General features: G+C 33.8%; 1 protein-coding gene across 10 annotated transcripts in view; it reads right to left on the bottom strand.

Annotated features, from left to right (window-relative positions):
* Positions 1–9,353: 9,353 nt before the first annotated feature.
* Positions 9,354–17,022, bottom strand: part of LOC111508188 (hyperpolarization activated cyclic nucleotide gated potassium channel Ih) — a 298,974-nt gene continuing 291,305 nt past the window's right edge. For 7 of the 10 annotated variants that reach the window (XM_074180651.1, XM_074180653.1, XM_074180654.1 and 4 more), the window contains one exon: positions 9,354–16,962. In XM_074180651.1, the coding sequence (XP_074036752.1) occupies positions 16,632–16,962 (331 nt within the window). In that variant the 3' untranslated portion in view covers positions 9,354–16,631. The remainder of the gene's footprint in view (positions 16,963–17,022) is intronic. The other 3 variants (XR_012466886.1, XR_012466887.1, XM_074180658.1) reach the window with 2 other exon arrangements.

Below are 17,022 nucleotides of genomic sequence, written 5' to 3'. Positions count from 1 at the left end.
TTATAAACATTATTTTTTACTGTTCCCAGATGAAAAAATACATTTCTATGATCAGCTAACGGCAAATTTTTTAGTTAGTTAATTTCAAAATTGTTTAAGATATTACGATAACGCTCACATAGAAATTATTAAACGTGTTTTATAACTAGAAGAATTCGAAACTATCTTCACTTGCCATTTGAGTTGTCTTCATAAATTTCTAAGGCAATTTCTTATGGCATATTGTGCCAGTGCAAAAAATAAATAAATATTTATATGTATGCTCTAAACATGAAATGAATAGTAATTTTTTATAGTTAAGTACCATTGATTAGAATGAGATATAACCTCAATCGTTTATTAAATTATATTCATTTATTATATTTAATTAAATTTATTTCATTACTATCTATATTTGATTCATATTTCACTCGGAAATAAATCTGAAATTCATTATTATTTTAAATTTCTTTAATTATAGTTTGAATCTACCGCTACTCTTTTACTAGAGTCTGTATATCAACCTGTCTATTAATTCACTTTTTTTTCCAGTTACTTTTAAATTACGGCATGCAAGCCAACGTTTTAATGTTACAACATTGTTATCCTTTACAGTTGCAAATTTTAGTTTTGCTTCAGGAACATCTTCTGTTTAAAACATTCTTTTTTAATTATACTTTACCATATGAGGATTAGGTAGTGTTTGTCCCTTCCGAACTACTAGCGCTGCTAGTGAGTGATTTTTCGTACTTCAGGAAAAAGGTTCATTTGAAGTACCTCAATTTCAAGTACCTGATTTGTAATGAATTAAATTACCCGAGATTATGTCCCAGTTTCCACATTTGAAAAATATTTAGTAACGGGGAGTTATTCAATTCTAATTGATCATTCAGTAAATTACCCGAATTCCTGAATCTATTGATTTCTAAACATTCTAGAAGATTGAGTTTTAAACTCTTCTCTTCTAAATGTAACACGTCGTATTCATGATTGAACTCATGTCCTTCTGCTAAAAAGTGGTTTGCAAATGTGGAATTGGTCAGTCTATTACGAAACTACTTCTATTTTCTTTGATTCCTTGGGAAAATGTTCTTTTTGTTTGGCCAATATACAGTGTTTTGGGCAAGAGCTACAAGACAGTATTAAACAAAATATCCCAAAATTGCAATTTCAGTATTTTCGTTGTTAATTACTGATTTATTTTTCTGCGCTCTTACTCATACGGATCCAAAATTCTTGAAATTGTGTTTAAATTTTTTGACAGTATTTGGTGATGTTTTTTTTTTCGGAAGTCGGGTCGCAAATGTATCACATGTCATTGAAATAACTTTACTTATCACATTCTCCGTAAATAATGAATAAATTTAAGTAATCCTCGTTTGTGTAATTTAAACGTTTCAGCATGATTTATTATTGATAAATTGCAAATGACAAGTAAGTAGTGACATTATCGTAACATTTGATTGTTTTCTAACGCCGCGCTGTCATGTCCAACTGACATGATTTATAAACAATATAGTAAGTATTCTGTTGATAGAAAAATATTAAATTACAAATATTTCAAAAAGTATTAATTATCGGAATAGGTATCCTACCATTTTGAAAATATTTTAGCCCAGTGGCTCCCATTGATTTTACTATATTGTCAAATTTTCAGATTCTTTCTAATTATAGTTTTCCCACAATTGATCGATGCAGTTCCTGGAGATTCACCTTGTATATTATTACTCTTTTATTAAATTTCCATTTTTAAGTTACACTGTAATACACCCCACTTGATAACATGAACCCCCAAATCATTTTTGTAATACCTTTATTTATATATTATATAATAGCATTAGGACCCGTTCACTCAAAAATATACAGGGTCCTGCAACAGTGGCGCGGTGTTCCATATCTCTATATAGGAAGCAGATAGGAATCTAATTTTCTATAATATTACCTTATTGCTCGAGCTCGACAAAATAAAAATATTGGCGGTCACACAGGGTGTTCGATTTTTTCTGGGCGGATCCCAACTGTGTCTTTTTAAATGGCAACCTATATTTTTTATCGCTTTTTCGGTTTCTTCATAGAAAATAAAATAAACTTTATGTATATCTGCACTTCGAAAATATTGATGGTTTTCGAGATATCTAGCATGACAGGTTTTTTTTTTCCAATATTCGTCACTCAGAATATTTGAAATTATAAAGTGGTGCCAAGTCCAGTTGAAATTTTTTTTTTGTCGAATATTCTACATTGGTAACTCTCTCAAACGATATATCTGAAATCGACCTGTGATATACAGGGTATGAAAAACCGCTTGCCAAATATTGTAAATGAAAATTTGCAAAATCTTCCTTATATTAAATGGAACACCCTGTATATTATTGATCCATAAGAAGCGCCAACGAAACCTCTACAAATTTCATTAAGTATTCCCTATGGCTAAGTTCAATAGTTTTTCTTAAATGAGCATTTCTTTCGAAAAATGGTCATTTTTTCAAAGCGAAATCCATTTGACGACTGATAAGAATATACAAAAAATACCCTTTCCTTAAAATATCGCCCATTCCTAAAATTACCTGTTGCTAGATAAACAAGTTGCGAATTACACCACAAAATGGACGTTCTTGAATAGTTACAATAATTTCAAAAATCTCGGAATTTGTGCCATATTCTTTCGGTCTAAAACAACCTTTCAGCGAATGAAATATTTATTGGAAATCAAGTAGTCTGGCAAATGACAGAACAAAATATTTGGCTGCAAATGAATATTGAAATTTTTAGTCAATCGTGAAGTTGAACTGTCGGTATAATTTCATCAGAATGTTGTTATCAAAAAGTGATTTGATTGATATGATTTTCATATTAGGTGAATCAGACAGGAATTGTTTATTGGCAAGTAGAATTTATTCTCAACGGTATCCAGATAGAAGGCATCCAGATGAAAGATCTTTCCGAAAGGTCTTGGGACGATTCGTTGAAACTGGATCTATTAATTATTCCAAACATGAGCGCATCAAGCCAGCTACTAATGAAGATAATGAATTGCAAGTTCTTCTTGCTGTTGAAGAAGATCCTAGTAGGAGTCAACGACAAATTGGGGAAATAGTGGATATAAGTGAGAGATCAGTGCAACGAGTATTGAAGAAACATCGCTTGCATCCATACCACGTTCAGTTACATCAAGAACTACTGTATGCTGATTTCGAGAAAAGAGTGAGATTTTGCAATTGGGCCATAAACAAAATTCGTCGAAACGAATATTTTTTCAATAATATTTTATGGTCGGATGAATCGACATTCCATAAAAATGGATTTGTGAATCGACCTAATTACCATTATTATGCGACAGAAAATCCTCACTTATTGAGACAGGTGGATTATCAACATAGGTGGTCGCTAAATGTCTGGGGAGGCATCATTGGAGAATATGTAATTGGTCCATACTTTTTTGAGGGACATATGAATGGTGCAATGTATCTCAATTTCTTACGAAATGATTTACCAGGTTTGTTAGATGATATTCCTCTTGACCTCCGCAATAGAATGTGGTTACAACATGATGGTGCACCTGCTCACTATTCGGCAGAAGTGAGAGATCATCTAAATGAAGTATTTCCCAATAAATGGATAGGACGGAATGGGCCTGTACGGTGGCCCGCTAGATCACCAGATTTGACGAAACTAGATTTTTTCTTATGGGGATACATAAAAAATATGGTTTACGTTGAGCCACCAACTTCTCCCGAAAATATGCGACTTAGAATAACGAATGCTTTTCGCAGCATTACACCAGCTGTCTTGCGCAGGGTAGAACAGTCTTTCAAACATAGACTTCAGCTCTGCATTCAAGAAAATGGAAGACATGTTGAACATATTTTATAAAAGTTTCATTATCAACCTTAATTAAACTCCCTTTTGTAGTTTTGTAATTTGCCAGTTGACAAATTTGAATATCTAGAACTCAAGCTCTGAATGAATATAATAACATGAAAAAAATAGTTATTTATAATGTTTCTTTCTTTTAACTTGTTTGGTTTGATATTGCACGATTTATGAGTGAAATTCTGCATCCAATGAAAAAATAATTTTCCATTTAGCAAAAAGTGATAGGCACATACATTTATTTCGTTAAAAAATATTTGTTTGGACACCTTCTAATGTACAAAATTGAAACAAGATATCTTTCGTATATTTTTATCAGTCGTCAAATGGATTTCGCTTTGAAAAAATGACCATTTTTCGAAAGAAATGCTCATTTAAGAAAAACTATTGAACTTAGCCATAGGGCATACTCAATGAAATTTGTAGAGGTTTCGTTGGCGCTTCTTATGAATCAATAATATACAGGGTGTTCCATTTAATCTAAGGAAGATTTTGCAAATTTTCATTTACAATATTTGGCAAGCGGTTTTTCATACCCTGTATATCACAGGTCGATTTCAGATATATCGTTTGAGAGAGTTACCAATGTAGAATATTCGACCAAATAAAAATTTCAACTGGACTTGGCACCACTTTATAATTTCAAATATTCTGAGTGACGAATATTGGAAAAAAAACCTGTCATGCTAGATATCTCGAAAACCGTCAATATTTTCGAAGTGCAGATATACATAAAGTTTATTTTATTTTCTATGAAGAAACCGAAAAAGCGATAAAAAATATAGGTTGCCATTTAAAAAGACACAGTTGGGATCCGCCCAGAAAAAATCGAACACCCTGTGTGACCGCCAATATTTTTATTTTGTCGAGCTCGAGCAATAAGGTAATATTATAGAAAATTAGATTCCTATCTGCTTCCTATATAGAGATATGGAACACCGCGCCACTGTTGCAGGACCCTGTATATGATAGATAATGAGATACCAACATCACAACTAATATTGTTTTTTTCTGCTCAATATTCGAAACAACTTGTCAGTTTTCATTGGGTATTAATGGAATACTTCTCTATCAACAATTAATCAATAAATTAGTGGGTCAATAAAACGATACAAACTATAATAATTTGAATTGATAATACACACCACTTCTAATTCCTGACACTTTTTAAGAAATTGATACTGTGTCATAATTTGGCCAATTCTGGAACTTTTGTTCAAGTACAATGAATAATTATTAAATTTTCCCCGATGTTCATGTTATTTTCAAAATTGTACGTTAGTGAAACTTGGGTTATCAACACATGCTTTTTTTGGTGTGAGATAATTGAACTTTAAATATTGAACTTATGATGCACTGTTTGGAACTTTTGGTGTAGTAATGAATATTACTGGAGTTTTTTCCAACACCAAATCTTTATTTTTAACACCTCGAAACGTGTTTCGATCACCAAGTGATCATCTTCAAGAGGAAGATTAAACTACCTCTTGAAGATGATCACTTGGTGATCGAAACATGTGTCGAGGTGTTAAAAATAACGATTTGGTGTTGGGAAAAACTCCAGTAATATTTGAATATTGAATTGAAACAGATTAATTTTAAAACCCTTTCTTGCATTGACTTAGGGTTATTACCAGATATGGCATAACCTTCTGTTGTGAAATAAATCTATTAGCGCTTGGTGGACAATCTTTGTATTGCGGTGAAATTGACTATACGACGTATTTGTTTGCACAGAGAGACTGGTAATTCGTTGTGTTTCGCGAAGTGGACAGACAGTACCGGATTACGGAAACATAAACTGATAGACTTTTTATGCGAAAAATAGACTTGTTAAAGTGAATAAGTGTTTAGGACTCGATTAAAATAAGTGGACATATACAATTTTGTGGAAAAAAGACAATAAGAGACAAAATGGAGGAGAGGGAGCTAGATTGTTCTGGAAAGAAATCAGTACTCCAGAAGAGACTGTGGGATAAATTGCCTGAATCAGGAGAAGATCCCGAAATATTTCTTCGAAGTTTCTGGGGGTGATTTTAGTTCAATAATGAGCAAACTCGATGAACTTCAACAAAATTCGGTAAGCCTTGAAGAGCTTCTGGAAAATTCGAAAAGTTTGGAAGATATATTTCTAGAGAGTTCGAAAAGTTTGGAAGATGAATTTCTAGAGAATTCGAATAGCTTGAAGGAAGAACTCCTAGAAAATGCAGAAGGCTTAAAGAAAGAACTTTGTGGTGTGGCGAGTCTACTCGAAGAAAGGATAGGAACCATCGAGACAGAGATAGACAAAATCAGGAAAGAAATGAACACGGAAGTAGAGGAAATAAAGACGGAGTTCAGGCAGAAATCAGCAAGATGAAGGAAACAATTAGCAATTTGCAAAACCAAATCGTTAATTCTGCCCACACCACAGAAACTATTACCGAATGCAGGAGAAAATGCGGTAGCATTAACACTGGCGTTGCGTGGAGAAGCAACGAATATTTTGCAAACCTTCACGGCCCAAGAACAAGAAGACTATGACCAACTTATAAAACCTCTTGAGCTACGGTACGGGCAGGCCCACTTAGATCACGTTCACCATTCACAGCTGAAGAACCGCTGCTAGAAATCAGGAGAATCCTTACAGGAATTTTGCTCGATTGGTTCGTCTGGCAAATCCTGCTACACCGGAAAATGTAATGGAGCGGTTAGCAGTTCAGGCATTCTTGGACGGACTTCGCGACCAAGAAACGAGGCAGGCTTCAACACTAGCTCGTCCCAGCATCTCGTGGATGCACTGGCAAGAGCTCTGGAGTTTGAGGCTGTAAAACAATCCTGCAAGGGCCAGAGCAAAGTTCAAATTATCGAGGAAGATAGACAGGTGCCTGCTGATATTGAGGCCACCATTAGAAAACTGATGAAAGAAGTGTTGCATGAGAGGACACAAATAAGATGCTGGAACTGTGAGAAAATTGGGCATGTGCGTAGCAAATATCCAAGCATTCAAAGAACCTACACCAAATCAGAAAAACTAGAGAGGTTCGATGAGTAGGGGCAATCTTGAGCCTGTATCCACTAAGCCCCTGTAAAAAACGCAGATGCCCTGTCACGGAGACCATGTCCCGATGGCTGCTCACATTACCGATGAGCAGAAGAGAAGGAAGCAGTTATTTGTAGAACTACAGCTGTAGACGACAACTGGGAGGACAATAAGTTCAAGGAATACCCAGAGAAAGACCCAAATCTTGGTTTAGTCACCGAATGGAAGAAAAGTAATCAAAGACTATCGTGGCAGGAGGTAGCAGATTATTCGCCAGCGGTTAAGTCGTACTGGGCCCAATGGAACTCCCTTACCTTGGAAAACGGGTAAGCGAGTGTTGGAGTCTGAAGACGGTGGAGAAGACAGGCGCCAGACAGTGATACCCAGGAACAGACGGCGGGAGGTGCTCAATGAAATCCATGATGGAGTCACTGGACTGGTGCAGAAAGTGTGCTGTATGTGCTGCCAGTAACGAACCTCGGATACGACCGAAAGCTCCAATGCGCCATTATAACGTGAGTAGTCCCTTTGAGAGAATCGCCATCGACATCGCCGGCTTGTTCCCAGAGTTCAACCATGGGAACAAATACATCCTGGTAGCAATGGACAACTTCAGTAAGTGGGCAAAAGCCTATGTCCAACCAGGAAGTCTTTACCGTCGCTGACGTCTTGGTAAAGGAATGGATATGATGATTTGGTGTCCCATTGGAGCTTCATTCGGACCAGGGCAGAAATTTCGAGTCCAACCTGTTCCAAGAAATATGTAAACTGTTGACATTCGAAAGACCAGAACCACAGCCTTACATCCACAGTCCGATGGAATGGTGGAACGAATGAATAAGACCATAAACCGCCACTTGTCCAAGGGAGTCTCTGACCATCAAAGAGACTGGGACCAGTACCTCCACCTGTTCCTGTTGGCCTATCGTTCGTCAGTGCACGAGTCAACCGGTCAAACCCCTGCCAGTATTATAATATGCCGAGAGCTGCGGCTTTCTTGCGATCTGAAATTTGGGACGCCGCCAGAACAAGACACTGCGGGTGAATACTATGTCAGCAAGCTTCGGCAGAGAATGGACGACGTCCATGAACGAGTCCGTCTGAACATCCGGAGTACCAGCAATAGGATGAAAGCCTATTACATCAAGGCAAATGCTGGGGAATTCTGAACCGGTGACCTAGTTTGGCTGTACAATCCTAAGCGACGCCGTGGTTTATCACCGAAGTTGCGGAACTCGTGGGAAGGTCCGTAAATAAATGGCCTCATTTACCGAATCCATAAGCCACTTCGAGGAAAGCCTAGGTTCGTTCATTTCAATAGATTAGCTCCTTATGCTGGAAATAACGACCAAGTTTGCGCCCTCAGACTACCAGAAGATGAAATGGCGTTCCAGAAGTTCATATCTTTATACTCGAACAGACAGAAGGTCATACATGGGGTAGCTCAAGAAGAGCCACGAGACCTTTTCTAGGTTCCAGGTGATTACGCACTAGCTCACTGCGTAGCAAAGGATCTCCAAATGTCCAGGGGTACCTATTGCTGTAGTATTCAACAAGAAGTTCAGTCAGCTCCAAACGTTACGAGAACAGAATCCTGAAGTCGGAGGAGTGCTACAGTTGAAGAAGGGTCAGACAAACGTTTTCTACTTGGTGACCAAAAATAATTCTCGAGACAAACCGTCCTATGAAGATTTCGGGAGGACTCTTACCAGACTGAGGGACACGATGCTCGATTAGAATCTCGTGGACTTGGCAATCCCGAAAAGAGTCTCTGGGCTCGACAGGCTGGATTAAAGAATTGTGAGAAGCATGTTGGAAACGATCTTCAGATCCAGCGGTATAAAAATTTTGGTGTGCGGTAACGATCTTCCACGACCGAGCATGAAGACTGTGGAGTGCTACTTCCATCGAACTTCACAGTGCAGATATGGGGAGTCCTGCAGGTATCGACACACGCCAAACGATTATAGAATTCTAGAACCATCGTTACCGATATATAAGGCCGGCTTCTCGTCTCAAGAGGGGAGTTGAGTTCAGAAAGCGAATCGAGCGGTTAAACAAGGAATTCAAATAGTGGAGATAAATTAAGCGTTAGTTGCTAAGTGTTGAATATAATTAATTTAGTTTGTGATTAGTGAAATATTGTTGGAAATATATTTGTATAAGGTAATTCTTTAATTTGTCACAGTATTTTATAATTCCATCTATCAAAAAAAGAGCTAAGCGTTGCATAGACACTTATTTTAACAATTTAACTCTAGCTTCTTGAAAAGTTCTCCATTAAAATTTTAATTTATCCAGATTGTGGAAGGCAATAAGTCCCAGAAATATCCACTGAAATGATTTCTTTCAGAAAAAGTGACTTTTCATTGTTATACATCAATAACATTTACTGTGAGAAAAAGAGTACGTTTATAAACATGATTTTCAAGTTATGAAATACATTTTAAATAGAGAGGACATAAATCGATAAAAAAAATCTGTAAAAATGCAGCTTTATTCAATAATTATAACCAAATTTTAACAACAGTTGAAACATCCAAATAATTGATATTATATTTCTAATAGTTGACCAAGAGAGTAGCAATGCGCAATTTAAAGGAGGCACTTTTCTACATTTATTTACAGTGTTATTTTATAAAAGATAACGTCTATTGTGGTATTCAAAAGGTCATTGAATAAGAAAGTATAAAAAGTATACATGGACATAAAATAAAAAATCTGAATTTGAACTGCAGTAGCCACATAAGACATTTATTTGTGCCTTGACCACATATTTTGTGATCCCAATGTGTTCAGAAAACATGATTGAATTTGAAAATATTGATATTTTTAGATTTTGTTCAACAATCTTCTGTAACTGCATTTAATAATCTGACTTTTTGGAGTACATATAGACTCACGGGATAATAGATTAAATCAGGGCACAAATGTCTTTAAATATGAAAATCAACATATGAAATCTTTGTTTTTGAGAGCTCTTCCATTTTAAGTCTGTTTAAACTTACTCTAGACATCATAACAGCATGAGCACTTTTGGTAAAAATATAACAGGACTTAACAGAACTGCAAGTTTAAATAATCTATGTGGATTCAACTATTCTCTTACAACTAAAATTAAGTATCCCATGAGACAACACGATATACTATTAATACAGATATATAGGTAGCAAACAAGCATCATGATAAAATATCGACTTTGAATGAAAAACGTCTGGATTTACTGAGTTTAATGCAAATTGTATTCGACAATTTAGGCATGAATGATGAAAGTTTGGGAAAATTTCGGCCACAAACGAGATTTTTGGTATTTGAGCTTTCTGAACAGTCGCTAGAACTTTTTTGTCCAAATACAGTTGAAATATCCGTAAAATATCAAAACATTCTCAAATTAAGGGTCAGTAATTGATATTTGTTAAACCTTCAAAATATTTCTGCTATTATTGCAATACGATGCCTTAAAATAAAACACACTGTTTAAAGACAATATCAATACATTTTGAATGATGACAATTCGTTCAATTCAAATTTCACATAAACCATTCATATGCTCACCGAAATACTTATTTCGTGTTGATCTCATGGAAACCTATTTCACTAAAACTGTTTCATATATTCTTTACTCTACTTGTCATACTGTAACAAAGCATATTTTATAACTTCCTCAGTCTATGCTAGGATTTCATCATGGCAAGAATTTGTGAAACCTATCAACATAAAATGATATAATTGATATCGTTTTTCTTTTTACATTCTAATTCAAGTACTACTGATGTTGCACCATGATAAAACGAATGTACACAATTCAATATGGTATATTAATATCACTCTAGCTTCGAAATTCCTTCGTTACATAATCTGATTTAACGCACAATAAATTACTTAAATTAAAACATCTACCATTTATTCATTTATGCAACATTGCAACCATAATAGAATTAAAATAACATGTTGGGTTTTATCTGAAATGATTCAATAGTATGTCTACATACCCTGGAAACATTATTCAAGTTTTGTGATAGTCTGAGAGTGAAATTTCTGTTTTATGTGTAATGTAATTATTTTTGAAATAACCGCCAATAACATATTTTTGTGACATGCATACCTTCTTATGCCGAAGAAATATTTTAACAAGAGAAATTGTTTATCGTAATTTTTTTCGATGTTGGCTATTGGCGATTAAATTTTGGTCCTATCAGCGGTAAAAATGGCACCATTGCAGACATTTTTGAGCGTTTGATTTACTAGTAAAATATTTATCATCATAAAATACATACTTTAACAATTATTCTGATGTTGGCGGTTAAGCTAAGTAGATAATTTATGTCCTTCGTCAGGTAGGAACTACCTATTCTGAATAGCTACGAATGGACACGAGCATGTTAAGTTCACTGCTGAAATGAATTATCCTTTCAATTATTTCTGCCAGTTGGCAATATTATCTTTTTATATCTCTGATATATTTTTGAGAAACCATCAACGAGGTAGAGTGACAATTGCAATCGTTCAAATAGGCCTTTAAAACAATGTGCAATTCAAAACTACTTCGATTTTGGGAAGTATTAGTGAATATTCGATTTTCAGTTGAATAAATCATCTAGGCATGAGCAGGTAATACAATTATAATAGAACGTATGTGAATTATTAATGAATTATTAATTTACACACAACATAATTTACGAAATATAATTTGGTTATGAACGAGTTGACATTGAATCATTTTAGAAAAGTCACCTATCATGGATTTTACCTTTATTAATATTTCAGTCATCTACATTTTAAAAATCTCTGTACAATATTAAACCAAATATCACTAGATTTTATAGCTGAATACTCAATAATCCTGACACTCTAACTATCTTTTAATAATTGCACTACGATGATTTTGATTTTTTTAAAACATGAACATATAATTATGGCATAACAAATTGCTTTTACTTGGAATATTCTTCTTACAGATTCTTCTTCACCGTTTTTCGGCAATGATTTCATTATTACTAATTAACAATTTTTGAAGTATTGATTATCACGGAATTCATAAATATATATCTGACACGATATGATTCAGTTTGCAAAGCCTATTACTCTGCTGATTTTATAAATTTACTGGAATTGAAGTAATATTTCCTATTTGCAAATATTTCAGGAAATTAATTTTAGTATGCCATAATTTTATGTGGGCAAACATCATCTCCCAATAATAGCTTGATACATAATGAATCATACTGCAAGCACACTGTCAGCGTTTAACAAACTTAAACAACAAAAAATTGATAATCTTTCACTTACATTATCAGGAGTAGACCATTGTTATGATAAGACATCCATATTGTAGATCACAGCTAGCGTGAAGTCCCCTTCTTAATATCATTTCCCTAAATTATGTTATAAACCAAATCGATCACCTGAATACAAATAGAAATTATTGCTAAGGAAAAATTAATTACTGAAGAGGGAATGATCTTCAGGTGAACAATCTGAATACTGTTCTAAATTATTAGCAATAGTTTTACATTTCTCTTAAACAGTCACCCGAAATCTCTCCTGAATGTATTAAAATCTTTCCTAATCACATCAGAGCAGCAGATCTCATCGAAATACTGGTCCTGCAAACTAATAAATTAGTTTGTCTGTATAAACTTTAGGCCTAATTTGCTCGTTCTAATTTTCTAATAATCTAATATATTCGCCTGCAGGAAATATATGCATTTATCTTAGCAAACAGGTGTTTTGTGCTGATAAACCGCGGTTCTTGGTTCAAACTTCCGAAGTCAGGATCTTGACCGCTTTTGAAGACTTAATAAACGAAAACATCTCGAAAACATTCTTCGATACATCAGAAAAATTGGGGGGAAAACTATATTTGTTCAATTCTTTGTGCATTTAAGGCAAAATGTAAGGAGTTCATTAGACAGTTTAACAAAAACAAGTTTAGCGCAAAGTGATCTAGTCCAATAATTAACTCAATTCCTGGCTGATACTAGAACCACAAATTGAGGACACTGGTGAACCTATAATTATACGATTTTCAGCTAGAATAATCCTGTGAGTGGTTTTTGGCATGAGTGAGTGGTTTTTGTCATGATATCAGTTACAACTTTTTCTTTTTGTTAAATATCAGTCGTCAGCATCTTTGTAAAATTAATAGAGAAATGTTGTGTATACTTTGGGCAATACTCGTAGTACTCATTGTTTAATATGTGTTGAAACACTTTCTTCATATATAGATGATTTTATAAACTTGATTTCACTAGTAATTTTCAACAACATAACCTATTTATAAATAATTGAAAGATTTATTTGTATTTATTGTGTTATTTTATCTACTAGTCCGATAGGTGTCATGCATTTTCAAATTATTTTTCACAACAAAATGGATAGAAATGAATATTCTTCAACTATCTATGTATCCATCATCACCCTCCATTCACATTTACGTTTTTAGCTATTTTCACGTTGATAAACTTATATTTTCATGTTGTACTTTCCGAAGAGTGGCATTGATCTGCCATTTTTCTATCTCTTCAAAATGATAGAAAATTGAATTTTTCGTCGTTCATACTTGACCAAATTATAAAAACTTTTTGCGAATGTTCTAACAAGTAGATGTTGGACACAGATGCTGGGAGCCCATAACTGTTCATAACTGAATTTTTTATTTTTTTGATTGAATCCTTAAAAAATTTAACTAAGTTTACTTTTTCTACGGACACACTTTTCTAGGAGTGTCCCAATATTTATATTTCTCATTTTTTCAGCATCAAATTTATTAGTATTACTAAATATCGATAACTAACAACTGAAAACTGTAACATTGGTCATACGGACACAAGCAAGTCAGTGAAAGAGTCAAATACTATTTGGATAAAAATAAAACTTGTGATGCACTGTTTAGAACCTTTGGTGTAGTAATGAATATTACTGGAATTTTTACTCCAGTAATATTCAAAAATAAAACTGATAACTTGTAACTGAAAACTAAAAACTAATAACTATAACATTTATCATATGGGCACAAACAAATGTGAGGGAAGTTACTCGTCAAATGGTGAAATATTAGCAATCATCAAGATTTCTGGAATTCCTGCTCAAGTTTGGCTAAAGTAAATGAGTTAACATTGATTTCCTATGTATGAACATGTATTTTATGTTATCAAATAATAGTATAACATTTCGTAATATTTGAAGGGTAGTGTCAATATTTCTATAGTAAAAAGAAACCTTGCTCCTGGAGTGGTTTTAGTTACGAACCAGCTGGATCCATCAAATTGAGAGATCTAGAACAGGAACAATTGTATGCTTAATTGGAACCATACAAGTAAATTTTATGTAGGGCATGAAAACAAGGAATGGGACAGAAACTGATTTCAATAATATCAGTAACTGCCATTGATTTATTTAAACGAAATAAGTTGCTGTCACGATTCAATTTTGTTGAGCAACTTTAAATAACTCATCAGTTCATAAGGCGAATTGATGTTTTCAATTTTCGAATTTGTTACGGTTATGCTCTTTTCGGTGTACATATAAGTTCATATAATTTTTTTAGGCTGATCTTTCAAAACGAAATTTAATCGCAATTATCTCATTACCTGCTCAGTAGGTGAATATTTGGGAGTTTATATAATTTATACAGATGTAATCCATGGCATATTCCAATTTCGAAATGAATCGTCTCTGACATTCCATCATCAAATTGAGCAATTGTAATATATTTCTATTTTGAATCAACTGAGAAATTCCAATTCATGATTATTCAATTTCAATAATGGAATAAAACGTATATACAAATATTTTAGTTGTTAGTATCGAGGAATATATTCCATTTGGACAATCTACTTTGCTTCGCCAGAAAATTTTCATATTGTTCATTATATGGTTCAAGATCCTGAAGTAGAAGTGCATGTGAGACTTATATATTATAATTTTTCAAATCGGGGTTAATGTTGTTAGAGGTGGAAGAGTATTTGGTATACAATATCTATTGGAAAGTCATACTGCTCTTGAAACTTTCCCATTGAATTATGAGTTGTTGTTTGCTGATATTTTTTGAGCGTAAATATGATTTCCAATGAATAGTGATACGGATATTACATTGTCATTAAAAACAGAAGACAAAGACAAGAACCACCTGTATGTCTTTGAGCTTTGTTTTAACATGCATTGGTCATAATTCACAAACTTCTGTCAAATCGAAAGCGAATAAAAAAGTAAAGTCTTTCATATTGCTTGTTTCCAAAATATTTAAACAATTTTGAAACTTAGTATTTTCTTCGCATTCGGTGCATTTCCTGAAGTTTCTTTGCTTTTCAGTTTAAATTTCATATATTTTTAGGGTAACCATGCTTTATTTTTATGTGAATTGTAGTTTATTTTATATGTACAATTGAAAAGTAGGTAATGGGAAATAAATAGAAAAATGAGTATTCTGAAGGGTACTACTTTCCATAATGATTGACTGATCAATATGATACATCTCCATTCAGAAACAGCAATCATCAATAAAATAAAAATACAAACCAATTCATTGATAAAAAATTACAAATTTTCATTCATTTCTATGACAATTTATAGAACTGAAAATTAGATATAACTTTTTGCAGTGAAATTATTTTGTTCTGAACAGTAATTTAATTAAAAATTAAGTGAATTTCATTGATTAGTGACTATTCAATATGGATTTGAAAAAGAACAGAAACAATATTATGTACTACTTGTTCACATATAGGAGTTTGATAGTAGTAGTTTGATTTGTGAAAATATCAGGAAAATGATGTATACAAATTATGTTATTGTTCTATAAACGTGTAATATCTTTCAAGTTATTAGTTCGTAATTAAAATTTTTGACCTTTAACTTATAGCTTTCCATTAAAAAATCGTTGTATGGGTTGCTCACTTTGCTAAGATAGCATTCATTTAGAACTATGAAGAATATTCCTTCAAGGTGATTTTTTAATAAATAAATTTTTTAGTTTTAGTTTTATATTGTATGTTTTACTAATATTGAATGTTTAAAAATATTTTCAGTTGACGAGCAGTTGTAATAAGCTCAAAGTTCGGATTTTCACTTTTTTTTACTGTGTGTGTATACATGCATATGTCGAGTAGGTAGAAAAGTACCTATTTCCAAATTTGAATGTGGAATGGATACATTTTCTTGAATGTTGGGTTATTTTATTATAGTAATGTTCTGAATAAATTGAACATTTTTCAAAAGATGTTTCTTGGAAAGGATAAAATCTTTTGAAAAAATTGAAATTACAACTAAAAGTTGAACTTATGAATTGGCAATAAAAAATAGCAGCACACAGTGATCATGGGGACAGTATTCAAGTAGTACCCTACATTTCTAGAAAACTTGAAACACTACATACTTTGGAAGATACATATGTGAAAAGTAAGAAAAAACACCATATGCACATAAAAAAAAAATTCAGGCAGAAATTCGAGAATAGTACCCAAAAACCGGGTTTGTGTGGTTGTTATATCCAATATATAAATTTGTTGAGCACCTAAATTATTAAAGCTAAACTTAACTGTTAGTTCTAATATTGCACAATTCTAGCAAAGTGTCCTCTCACTTATTGCTTCAATAAAAGACGTCTACAGCGAAGCTGCTCTCACACGCACTAGTCGAGTGTATGGTCAGTTCAATGGTGGTCTGTGCGAATTGCCAGTGCAGCAGTTGCGACAGTTAGCACTGGCATTTGACACAGTTGAGCTGACAACACTGAGCACTAGTGCGTGGAGTGTCGTCATTGTAGGCTCGACTCCTTGTGAAAAGTATCGGATTTGTGGAAGGATATCCTTCCGTTGTGTTCGCCAACTCTCGTGAGAGACATCTCCTGCGAGGCGAAGTTGTTTTCGGATTTGGGTCTGGGTAGGGTGAGTTTTTGCAAGTTCCAGCCTATTTCTTGTAAGCTCCTGTCACTGGCGTGCAGCCTGGCTAAAGATTCGTCCGACATATTTACATGATCTGCCTCTGCTGCCAATGCGTTTACTACAGCATTTATTGTTTTGCTTTCGCTGCCTAGGTCTTCTTCTCTGTGCGCTAATAGATTTGGATTTTTGCCTATTTTGTTTAGCCTGTAGAAGAAAGTACATGAGTGGAAGAAAGATACAGTTGTTACTAATGTTTGAAAGAAT

Source organism: Leptinotarsa decemlineata, unplaced genomic scaffold, assembly GCF_025532065.1.
Source record: "Leptinotarsa decemlineata unplaced genomic scaffold, Ldec_3_MD MMD2_tig00026299_RagTag_RagTag, whole genome shotgun sequence".
Lineage (NCBI taxonomy): Eukaryota > Metazoa > Arthropoda > Insecta > Coleoptera > Chrysomelidae > Leptinotarsa > Leptinotarsa decemlineata.
Note: the sequence above shows the minus strand (reverse complement) of the source record. Positions and strands in the feature narration are given on the sequence as shown.